At 49.0% G+C, this 11,816-nt stretch overlaps 3 protein-coding genes across 3 annotated transcripts; 1 reads left to right on the top strand and 2 right to left on the bottom strand.

The window, feature by feature from the left end:
* Window positions 1-239: 239 nt before the first annotated feature.
* On the bottom strand, window positions 240-1,943 carry H6S33_000654 (uncharacterized protein; the record flags this gene model as incomplete). The annotated part of the gene is made up of 3 exons (XM_044832055.1): window positions 240-662; window positions 716-1,533; window positions 1,631-1,943. The coding sequence occupies 3 exons, from the start codon at window positions 1,941-1,943 to the stop codon at window positions 240-242; spliced, it is 1,554 nt and encodes a 517-aa protein (XP_044700213.1).
* Window positions 1,944-2,938: 995 nt separating this feature from the next.
* H6S33_000653 (uncharacterized protein) lies at window positions 2,939-4,254 on the top strand (the record flags this gene model as incomplete). Its single annotated transcript, XM_044832054.1, has 5 exons — window positions 2,939-2,960; window positions 3,040-3,060; window positions 3,133-3,737; window positions 3,817-3,894; window positions 3,958-4,254. The coding sequence occupies 5 exons, from the start codon at window positions 2,939-2,941 to the stop codon at window positions 4,252-4,254; spliced, it is 1,023 nt and encodes a 340-aa protein (XP_044700212.1).
* A 1,302-nt stretch (window positions 4,255-5,556) lies between these two features.
* Window positions 5,557-7,175, bottom strand: H6S33_000652 (uncharacterized protein; the record flags this gene model as incomplete). Its single annotated transcript, XM_044832053.1, has 5 exons — window positions 5,557-5,779; window positions 5,839-6,159; window positions 6,219-6,570; window positions 6,632-6,833; window positions 6,906-7,175. 5 exons carry the CDS (start codon window positions 7,173-7,175, stop codon window positions 5,557-5,559), a joined length of 1,368 nt encoding a protein of 455 aa, XP_044700211.1.
* Between the last annotated feature and the right edge of the window lie 4,641 nt (window positions 7,176-11,816).

Raw genomic sequence — 11,816 nt, 5'->3', positions numbered from 1 at the left:
ACATCCACACCACGCACACCGCCCCAACCAAGATAACAGCAGCTCAACCAACGATAATAAATTAAAGAAAGAAAAATCGAAGCAAAAAAAAATCAAAAAACAAAAATTAGAACACCAAACCACCCAATCCATTTTTTTTCTTCCTCAAAAAATCGTACCATCACACAATCATTTCATACAATCGCGACTATAAAAAAAAACCAGAGAGAGAAAGCAAAAAAGAGAAGGTTTTCTACAACTTAATGCTGGCTCCACTCAATCGTGTTCAAGTCCACGCCCTCCTGCACCAGCTCCCACAACGGACTCAGCTCCCTAAGGAACGTGACCCGCTCCTTGACGGCCTTCAGCACGTAGTCGATCTCCTGCTCTGTCGTGAACCTGCCGATTCCGAAACGGATACTGCTGTGCGCGCTTTCGTCGCTGGAGCCGAGAGCGCGGAGGACGTACGAGGGCTCGAGAGACGCAGAGGTGCAGGCGGAGCCGGAGGAGAGCGCAATGTCCTTGAGTGCCATGAGGAGCGACTCGCCTTCGACGTAGGCGAAGGAGATGTTGACGCAGCCGGGATAGCGCGCGCTGGGGTCGCCGTTGAGGGTTGTGTGCTCCATTGCGAGGAGGCCGTCCGAGAGACGCTTGGAGAGGGCTGAGATACGCTTGTGGTCGTACTAGAAAAAAGTCAATATGTTTTCATTGTAATAATCGCGGAGAGGGATGTTACCTCAAGTTCCTCATAAGCAATACGGCAGGCCTCACCGAACCCGATGACGAGGGGCGGCGCAAGAGTTCCACTTCGGAGACCACGTTCCTGTCCACCTCCCGAGATCAAAGGCTCGATTCTAACCCTCGGTCGTCTCCTGACATAACAGGCACCAATTCCCTTCGGTCCGTACACCTTGTGTCCGGAGATGGACATCAGGTCGATCTGCATCTTGTTGACGTCCATCGGGATCTTTCCCACAGCCTGCGCTCCATCCGTGTGGAAAAAGACCTTCTTCGACCTACACAGCTTCCCAATCTCCTCCATCGGCTGGATAACCCCAATCTCGTTGTTGACCGCCATGATGGACACCAACGCCGTATCCGGGCGAATAGCCGCCTCCAGCTCCTTCAAATCAATCAACCCATTCTCCTGCACCGGGAGATACGTGACCTCGAAGCCTTCGCCCTCCAAGTGACGGCACGAGTCGAGCACGCACTTGTGCTCCGTCTGGCTGGTGATGATGTGCTTCTTCTTGCTCTTGTAGAAGCGGGCGACACCCTTGATGCTCATGTTGTTTGACTCGGTGGCGCCAGAGGTGAAGATGATCTCCTTTGGGTCTGCGCCGATGAGGCGCGCAATGTTGGCGCGGGCCTCCTCGGTGGCCCTCTCGGTCTCCCAGCCGTAGGCGTGGGTGCGGGAGTGCGGGTTGCCGTAGAGGCCTGTGAAGAAGGGGAGCATGGCGTCGAGAACACGGGGGTCGGTGGGGGTGGTAGCCTGCATGTCAAGGTAGATGGGGCGGGTGCCCTCATCCATTATTGTGGCCTGCTTGAGGATCCCTGGTGGATATCACATCAGGTTAGCCAACTACAACCCAATACCGGATGAGTGGGTAAGAGGAGGGGAAAAAATTGAAAATAGAGACGGAATAGTTACCTGCAGAAGGCGACATCATGGCATCGGCAGTCAATCCGTTCCCAATTGACATTTCCGACGGCTGCATCCCGCCAGTCTTGTTGACAAAGTCCTGGGTATCAATCGCCCTGTTCTGCACATCGACATTGACAGCGGCATTGACAGCGGCATTCTTCTTTCCCGACGACGAGACGTAGCATCTCGCCTGGCTCTGGAGCCTAGGGAGGAGCGTACGGGCCAGCGGCGGCGACGACCTCAAAGACGCCGAGCGTGCAGCAGCGGCGAGGTTTGTGGCGCGACACAGCGAAGGGAGCACCCTTGTGGGCACCGACATGACTGTAGATGTGCGTAGATAGTAGATGCTGGAGATATGCAGGTCTTATCAGATTGAGGGTAATATATCTGAGTGGGCTGATGTTTTTCCTGGGGGAGGGGCGAGAGTTGCGATGGGATGGGATGGGATGTGGGCGGGGGGCCAAGCTGCGTTGATATTCGCTGCCGCCCCTCATGTGGCTTGGCAGGCGTGTGGGTGGCTGTCGGCGGTTCTTGGTAAGCAGGCTCGGTATATCTCACCGCCCGCGAATCGGGGCCGGCGGCCGAGGCGGTTCGAATTCTAGAGAAGATCCCCCGATTTGTCGGAGGGACGTCGATATCACATGAGGCATTGACGAGAGCGAAAGAAAAATCCATGTGCCATCTTTGTGGTTCACTCAAGGCCGACCTGCGCTGCCGGTGTTCTACCTTCAGTTTGGTGTTATCGTTGCCCCCAGATGCATGTAGCCGTGGTGCTTGGAGGTGGCTGAACGCTCCCCCGCCGTAGCCGCTGGCACGACACAGCCTGCATCATCTATCATGATCAACAGCACTGGGCGCATCTCAGGCAGAGAACTCGAGAGTCTAGACGGCAGATTTGGACAATTTTACAAGGCGATGCCTAGAGTTCACGATGCAGCACGTTAATCTTGCACTTATTGATGTCCATGTATACGTACCTTATCCGTTCTCTACTCCCGCGATAAGGAGGAACATCTCGAGTCAACCACGCCTTTCCACCGAGATGGAATTTGTCCTATTCCCGCCGTATATCCGAATTACAGAACATTATGATATCGCCCGTGCCAGGCCATGGCCAGGGGAGAGAGAGGAAAACCCTTGTATCCGGATGCGATCACACATCCCTCATGACGTAAATACAAAGTATGGGGGAAGATACGCCGAGAGCTGCTCTTGGGTATAAATTCAGCCACAATCCCCCTCTGAGTTCCTCAAACCCAATTCCTCAATCTTGAAACTATAGTCGGTACCCTAAATCCATTAATTTCATCGAAAATGACTCGCATTCTGCTTACCGGTAAGTTCTGCCAGCTCAGTTCTCAAGCTACCTCTCCAATGCTCTAGGGAAACTCATACTGACGGTTCTTGCCCACCAGGTGCCTCTGGCTTCATTGCCTGTAAGTTCCTCTCCACCACCTGGGGCCAATCTACATCTAAGGTAGTCGCCGAATAACTAACACCCGCCCCAGCCCACATTCTCGAGAAGCTCCTCGCCCGCGGCTACTCCGTCCGCTTCACCGTCCGCAGCGAAGACAAGGCCCAAAAGCTTCTCGCCGCCTACCCATCGCACGCCGACAAACTCGACTACGTCCTCGTCCCTGACATCGTCGTCCCCGGCGCCTTCGACAAAGCCGTGCAGTCCGACCCGCCCTTCGACGGGATCCTGCACACCGCCTCCCCCTTCCACTTCAACGTCACCAACCCGCGGAAGCAGCTCATGGAGCCCGCAATCCAGGGCACCGTGGGCATCCTGCAGGCCGCGAAGAAGTACGCCCCCAGCGTAAAGCGCATCGTCATCACCTCGTCGTTCGCCTCGGTGCTTGACGCCACGCAGGGCAACAGCCCGGGCAAGACGTACACGGAGGCCGACTGGAACCCAATCACGTGGGAGCTTGGCCTCGAGAATGCGCTGAATGGGTACCGCGCGAGTAAGAAGCTGGCGGAGAAGGCGGCGTGGGAGTTTGTGGAGAGGGAGAAGCCGGGTTTCGAGATTGCGACGATTAACCCGCCGATGGTGTTTGGGCCGCCGAAGCCGTATATTTCGAGCTTGGAGAACCTGAATACTAGCAATGAGGTATGGGTTTTTTCTTTCGTTTTGAGAGAGGGAGAGAGAGAATGCGGCGATGAAGCAAGGGGCTAACGGACAGATGTAGCGCACACTGAACTTTATTCGCGGTAAATGCAAGCAGGGTCTCCCACACAGCGGTGTCTTCCTCTGGACCGACGTTAGAGTAAGTCCCCAGGCCCCACAATACACATCCCCAACCCCATTCACACACTAACCCCCGCAATAGGAAGTAGCAGAGGCCCACATCCTCGCCTTCGAGAAGCCTGATGCAGCCAACAAGCGTTTCCTGGTCGTGTCGGACAAGTACTTTTCCAACCAAATGATCGCGGACATCATCAAGAAGGACTTCCCCGAATATGCCGACCAGCTTCCGGAGGAGAGGGAGCCTAACGATGGGCTGCCGGAGGGCGGGTGCTACAAGGCTGATAACAGCAGGAGTAGGGAGATCCTGGGATTGAGTTATAGGCCGTTGGAGGAGAGTATTAAGGACCTTATTGGCGCGTTGAAGGAGATGGGGCTGTAAGTGGTGGTTGTTGAGTACTGGGACTAAAATGGCTTTGTTTTATCTGGGTATATAGCTTACATTAGAATAAACTATATATATACACTACACGTTAAGTTCATTCTTAGTACACAGGTGCTAGCGAAAATGGTTTGGCAGATAAAAAAGGGAATCGCGGGAGAAAACGGTGATATTCTGGACAGCATGTATTCGAGACCTCACTGCATATAGTCTAGACAAAAACGCTATCAGAAGAAGAAAAGAAATAATAAAAAGTAAAAATCTAATGAGTTTGGACTAAGATCCAGAGACGAGTGATTTCACATGATTGTCCCAACGCAGCATTCGCACTAGCCATCTCCGTGAACTTTCTTGCTGACAACCAAAAAGAACGCTTGAAACGGAACCAAGAATCCGATGTGCACAATACCGCACGTGCTCCGCACGCGGTACAGCCCTTTCCGTCATATCATCCCTATATACACAAACCAATCCTGCTTGCATCGTGCCAGTTCGCTGGCACCATCATATCATCGATCGCGGTGATATCCAGCACAAACACTCTCTTCAACTGCAATGTCAGCCACTTCTACATCTTTGTTGCATCATGAAATATTACTCGGACACCAAGACGCCGCTTTTGACCACGCGCGGCCCACGTATCCCTTGGCCCCGTATACACATGTGCAGACGGTAAGCACGGGCGCTCCCGTCCATCTAAGGGGCCTGGGATTTGCGTATGAAGATCAGATCGAATGGAGACATCCGTAGCCGGCTCAAGATCGAAGTCACTGCAATGGTGGCAGCGTTGATGGTAAGCTAAAGTTGTGCTTTCACGTATGTACAGCGACAGGTAATAAGTGATGGAACGCCCTGAGATACAGTTATACCTGCAAACACCGTATATTGGTGGCGTTTTACCCAAAACAGGTATCACTGTGTCTCAGCCTGTTCCATCACTTATTACCTACCGCTGTACATCGCTAGGATGTATGAGCCTGATGCGATCCTTAGTGAGGGCAATGTACCTTAAGCTACAATGCCTTACTCCTCGCACTAGATTGGACAGGTCGGGCCGAATTAAAGTTGGAACATCATCAAACGAACATACACTCTCGATCTCGAGATCATTTTAAAACGCCATGAAATTTTTAAAAGCTACATGTAGCCTATATATCGCACTCGCAATATACGAGTTGTAAGTACAGAAAAGTCCAAACCATGTCAGTGGCTGCCTAATAACACAATAATCTTCAAAAACGCCTCCCCACCTCCTCTTCATCCCTTGATACATAGAAGATAACATAAAAACATAGTAAATCATCAAAGATGCCTCGCAGCAATCAAGAGGATTCTTGCTACACCGCCCTGTGCGATCACGGTCTTTGCCATTCCACGCTGGGCAATTGGAAGAGCCATGCTCGCTGCATCGTAGTATCTCTCCTCCTGGGCATACTTGGGTTGCCTTGTGGTGTCTCCGGTAAGAGTCTTGTATGCTGCGAGTGTGTCGTCATTGATAGTGTAGAGTTCAAGACCTCGCCAGTATCTGAAATTGATGTTAGTCATAGCTTTGGAGAAATTTGCAAAGGGGGCTTGGGAACATACAGCCCATCACTATCATCCTTCAAGTAGGTCATAATGTAATCGGTATGTCTCTTGAATTCAGTCTTGATCTGTGAAGCAAGACCAGCGTTATCGTTACCAAAGACTCTGACGTACTCTGCCAATCCCTCGACAAGAAGCTGGCAGAAGAAGACATTGTCCCACCAGTATCTATGCTCAACGGTGGGAACAGAGGTGTCGAACAAGGCCTTGCTCCTGTCGAGTGCTGCGTTTACGAGTGTCCTCGCCTTGGATCCGCCGTTGTAACTGGGGTTAAGTTCATTCATCAATGAGATAGCATTGATGACAAGACCAGTATTGTAACTATTATCCGGATTTCCGTTAGCAGAGTTATTGGGAAAACTAAAATCTGGCCCACGTACGTGTAAAGTTGTGCATCGTTAGGACCATCCTTGATCAGCCCCGAATCCACCTGCAGCTCAGTAAGAACCCACTCGATACACTTGGTCGCGAACGCGGTCAACTGAGACTTAGACATGCCTGGGGTCACCTGTCCAAGCTTAACGAGTCTCAACATGGCCACGGCAGTCAAGGACGTTGTGACAGCGTTTCTGCCCGTATCACCATAATGCCAGATGACACCACCATTGGTTTCGTCCCAGCCACCAGAGAGGAAGTCAATGACCTTCTGTGCTTGAGTAAGGTACATAGCCTTGTCGGACAGTCCGAGCTCGTATGCACGCAGAAATGCGATCGCGACTTGAGCATTGTCATCTGCGTTATAAATTTTAGCCAATAGTCCGCGCACTGAAGCGGGCAAGATATCTAGACTAACCATAGTAGGCATCTTTGTCTGTCCCCGGGTAGACCCATGCGGTGTATGCATTGAGTGAGCTTTGAAAGAATTTCCCAATGCCATTTGTGCCTAGGGCGGCAGTAATCTCAGATGCAAACTCGCCAGAATGAGCGTGGGCTTCCAGAAGGCCTTGGGTGCCAATAACATATCCCCATAGAAGGGTTCCGTTGTAGTCTCCTATCTTTAATTGATATTGTCAGTTGAGGATTCATAGGGTGTAGACGTATATATAGGGCTTTTTGTATATACATACAGTCTCCGAGGTCGCTTTTTTGGATACATAGTGTTGTTTATCGCTGTCCCAGAAATAATTCCAAAAGTCATTCGATAACCTTACGCCCTCAGCAATCACAGAGCTCGCATCTCTACCCACAATACGCTCCGAACCAAGATCTTTTTTAACCTCGGTAGGATACCCTCCCATTGAACGGTCAAATCTGAGCTTAGTTGACACAAGATCCCTTTTGTTGATGGGTGTAGTGGGAACTCCGCCAAATGTCGCAAAAACCTGGGATATAGGCATTGCAAGCAGCAAAGCTGCGAATGAAGATTTAGAGAAAAACATTATGGTGTATGAACGAACAACACTTTGCACAAGGGACAATGGCGAAGATGTGTCTGGATAAAAAGGCCGGGTGGAGAGCGCTTTTTATTCTCCATTCCTCCCAGCCTTTATGTACTATTTCGGTAGGTATGTACTGACATTGAGAAAAGTAAGTAAGACATGCACACATGTATGCATGCCAGGGGTAAAAAGCCCACTTGATCCTTGAACCGAGGATCCATTAGTAGATTCACTTTTGATAGGCGCAAAGGGTTCTATGCTACGGCTCACTAGTGTCCGGTGAGCTTAATCCATGAAGAACGCCTCGGGGGGGCATCCTAATATCTACATGCCAATGGCCTTGTTGAGTCAAGACATCCAAGCTTTTCAATGTTCATGCAATGAAAAATTAGGCTTTTGTAACCCCCCTGCGTTGTTGACGCGCCAAACGATGGACTGTTGATGACCGCTGTGGAACAACGGCCGGGGAGTTGCCTATTGTATTTTAGGGGCTAGCACATATCATGTAGTGGAGCGGCAAAGACAGGTGGGCGGCAAAGGGACATCACAAAGGCACAAAAAAATGAGAAGGTACCTGGTAAAATTATTCAAACTCAGTGCTTAGTTATGCCCAGAAGTCGGAAATTTGTCTTTGTAATACTGCTATGTTGGTGGCGGTGGTAATGATAATCTTAGTTGTATCCTGAACTAGGATACTCGATGCTATCGATTAGGTATCAGGCAGTTGTACTCGATAGGTAGTAGGTTGTAGTAGAGAACCTAGTAGTAAAGTATATCTATGGCTATAGATTTACAGTAGTATTATGCTGGATCTACCAATCTGTAGGGCAGTTCTCTCGATGCACTTGCCAGCGGGATTTGGTCTCTCCTCTCCACCCTCACTCACACCTTGGTATCAGCTACCTACAGGGTAGTACAGAAAGGGATGCCGCAAAGGCACAATCGTTCTTGAAGATCGATACGTAAGAAGATTAATTTCCTCACTTACGGGACAGTTTTATCGTCGCTGTGCCACACCATGCCACACACTAAATTTTAGCCGAAGATCACCGGCTATCACTCACTTGATTATTTTTAGAGACATGGTGGCCCGGGCCTATCCCCACATAGATATCCATGAATTAAGACTTTCCATACTAAAGAGTCCACGTATCATGCAGTTTCCAGGCATCGCCTGACCAATGCCATGGGAAACAAGTCAAATTCCTAGTTCCTGTTTCCCCGACATGTAACCCCGGCACTGGGCTTCGAGTTTTTGACAATAGTGCTTGAGTCCCACCCCATGTCGCGCCGCCAGATCAGCCTCATATCCCTACCCAAAACTGTGCACCTATGCGTAGCTATGACAGAATGACTTTCCGTTCCAGGAACTCTTTTGGATATACATGAGCCCAGAAAGACTTCCAATGAGCTTTCGACAAGGCCAGTTGGACTGGAAGGAGAAGTACTGACCGTAGTGACTGTGGCAGTGCCTGATATCGTGGAAAACTAAAATAGCCGTTAGCGTCCTTGGCCCTACACGCTGCCTACATGTATGGTGCGCCCACTCTTAAAGATGACACGCCGCATATGGAAGTGGAATAATCGTGGCTGCAAGCTGACTCCAAAGGCCAATCAGCTTGGTGCCTCACTACCACGGCCCAGGCAGGTTTGCTTTTTTGGGTATAAATGGGTATAATACTGTTCCACTCCGTTCACTCTTGGCGCTTTTTACATACAAAAACAGCCAATTTCAATCTCTTACTTCATAACCATGATTATAGATATCAAAAATCTGTCAAGATAATCTCTTCTTCACCAGTATTTCTAGCCTTTCTCTTGACAGATTTTTGATATCTATTGTGGTGGTGAAGTTATAAGCGATTGAAATTTAGTTACCTTTAAGATCAGGGGCAGGGCTGAGCCAACGATCCCGTCGACGGGTAGACTACATGTATGTACGGACTGCATAAAGCCCAAAACAGGCTTAACTCGATAAATTGCTAAGGGAAGTTCTGATGTTTTGATGTTCTGATTTGGAGGTAAGGTAAAAATAAGAAAGTAACTACAATTAAGTTGCCCTCTTCAATGATGGAGGAGTTGATATTGTGTTTATAAGGTCGAAGTTACCAGAATGCCTAAGGCTGTCTAAGAAGTATTTTATTGCGCTATTTTGGCTTAGTAAGTACATGTAGGTATTATATTCAGAATCTGTCATTGACAGGGGATGAGAACAATTCCGTCCTGTCTGTCGACTGCGACTGACGGACTAGACGGTCCTCTGCTTGGCAGTCCGTCCATATGCAGTCCAAAACTGGTCCGTTGGCTGTATTAAATCAGACTCCGACTCACAACTCCTTCCGTTCCGTGAGTCCAAATACTTGTCCTAGCTATTTTAGTCATTAGAATTGGTCGGTTATTTTTTGAATTATTTGCGCGGAAACTCCCGGTGCAGGGTAGGCTAAGCTTTCAATAGGTCGAGAATGATCGATGACAGGGACCCAGTCCGCCAAGGGTAAACGCTGAGAGCCTTTGTAAGGCCTGCAAAAGCGGAGATCCAAAATTGACAAAGGAAACTTGTCGTAGACAGTCTGATATAATGTTGAAGGAGAATGCTGAGAATTAGAGACAGTAGGTAGGACTGATTATGGCCGGTCGAACAACAGGTGGAATATGATAACGTTGTGGGTATAATGGGCAGGTTATTTTACATCCTGATCAGACCCCATTATAATAGGTTTTCCACTTACAGGAAGCATCCCGTCATGACAACACTGGCCATGTTGGGGTCTTGGCTGGCTACCATAGGTATGCTGCGCAGAGACCATGTATCAGCGCCGCTAGTTCTCTCTATGGATACATACATACATGTATGCTCTCCCCAGGATCGAAGTGGTCTCGGGTACTATCCTTCCCAGTTGGCTGCTCCACCCAGAGGTCCCATAGAATACGTGCTCTATCTCAGCACCTACATAGCCATGGACATATGCATAACGTCTTCCCCACTCACTCGGACCCCCTCTTTAGCCGGACAATTGATGAAGATTGGTCGAGAAGAGGTATAGAAGCCGGTTACAACGTAGGTATCCTCGTTGTGTGTTAACTCTCTGGGTGAGTGGGATGTCTAAGTGATTATGAGCGATGAAGATATCTAGGTATACAACTATAGGCGGGCTGGCCCGCCTATAATCAGCTCTGTTTAGGTTGTCTCGCCCACAGAGGCTTTGACGGAGCAAGTTTACAACTCACTCATGATTTCCATTAGTATCAAATCAACGACTCGTGCAGGTTCCGGGTTGGCGTGTCTGGCGAACCGGATAGTGAGTGACATCTCATGATCTGGGCGATTTCATTTCCAGTTCTCCACATGGTCCAGGTTCGTGATCAAGCTGTGAACCACGCTGATATGACTCCTTCAATTTCAACATCCCCAGGCGTTTCGTTAAATTCATCAAGAGATGCGAGATGGTGGTGCCTTCAAGGAATGCACATGTAGGTAATACATGTAGTTAACAGCTGGGTAATCATTGAGAAAGTGCGCACGTGGGGAAACTTAAATTTTTTAACGTAAAGCTCTCAAGACAGACTGACCTTTACACCCGCCCAAAGTACGGGGCATGCTAGAATACAATGCCACCTTCCTCGGGGACTGGCGTTGAAGTTAACTAGTTGCCTCTTCCAGACAGCATATATGCGTAGAGATTAATATTAGGGACATATTCACGACAAACAACCAAATAGGTGAATTTCAACGTCTTGTGTGACAGGCCGTGGAGACGAATTAATACCCCCCAGAATACCTATATAATCTTCAAGATTGCGGTATTGCCACGGTATCCCCTGGATGTTCGAGACATTTTGCGACATCTCTCTCATGCATTCGCGTGGTCTATCCAGGAAGTGATTGACACTATATATACAGAGCAGCATCGCGAGAAGTTTATGGTACATCAGCGTACTCCAAAGACTTGTAAATGCGGCACACTGCTTACCCTGACGTTTTCCCACCTAAACTCGAGATCACATGATATTTATGCATAAGAGAGATTTCGCAAAATTAAAATGTCTCGGATAGGTAATGCAGGTTAGGATTCCGATTTGATTCGGTGGGTTTACTTGCTACAGTATATCCGTTTTTGTACTGTATCAAATAGTATTGAATGCACTTTCGTTCTCATATTCGAGGGGTTTAAAATAATGCCCGTACTTAATGACTCTTTCATCCACCCAAATCTCGCCCTCTTCGACAATACCTACACAGGGGTCTGTTCTCTTTCTAAACGCCAGCGAAGCAACCTAGGTGAGGAGCTCTATTCGTGAACTAGGAAACCTCGTTTATCTAGCGGAATACAGGCATGTACCCAGGAGGTACATGTATTTACATACAAGTGAGAGCTTCGCTGTCTCCCATCAATTACTACCAACTGGCTAGTTGATCAACAGAGGCCAGACACGCGCAAAAAACGCAAGACTGATCTTGGCCATTTCTATTCGCTAAATGTATGTGCTTATAATAATACAGCAGCTGAATTATGTGATCGTGGGGGAGGGGTGTGTTATGTAGGTTGAGTTGGGCGTTGCGCATGCGCGGAAGAGAAGTTGGTTGGGATTTGTGCCAAG

This window comes from Morchella sextelata, assembly GCF_020137385.1.
Source record: "Morchella sextelata strain SCLS chromosome Unknown scls_1, whole genome shotgun sequence".
In the NCBI taxonomy this organism is placed as follows: Eukaryota; Fungi; Ascomycota; class Pezizomycetes; order Pezizales; family Morchellaceae; genus Morchella; species Morchella sextelata.
Note: the sequence above shows the minus strand (reverse complement) of the source record. Positions and strands in the feature narration are given on the sequence as shown.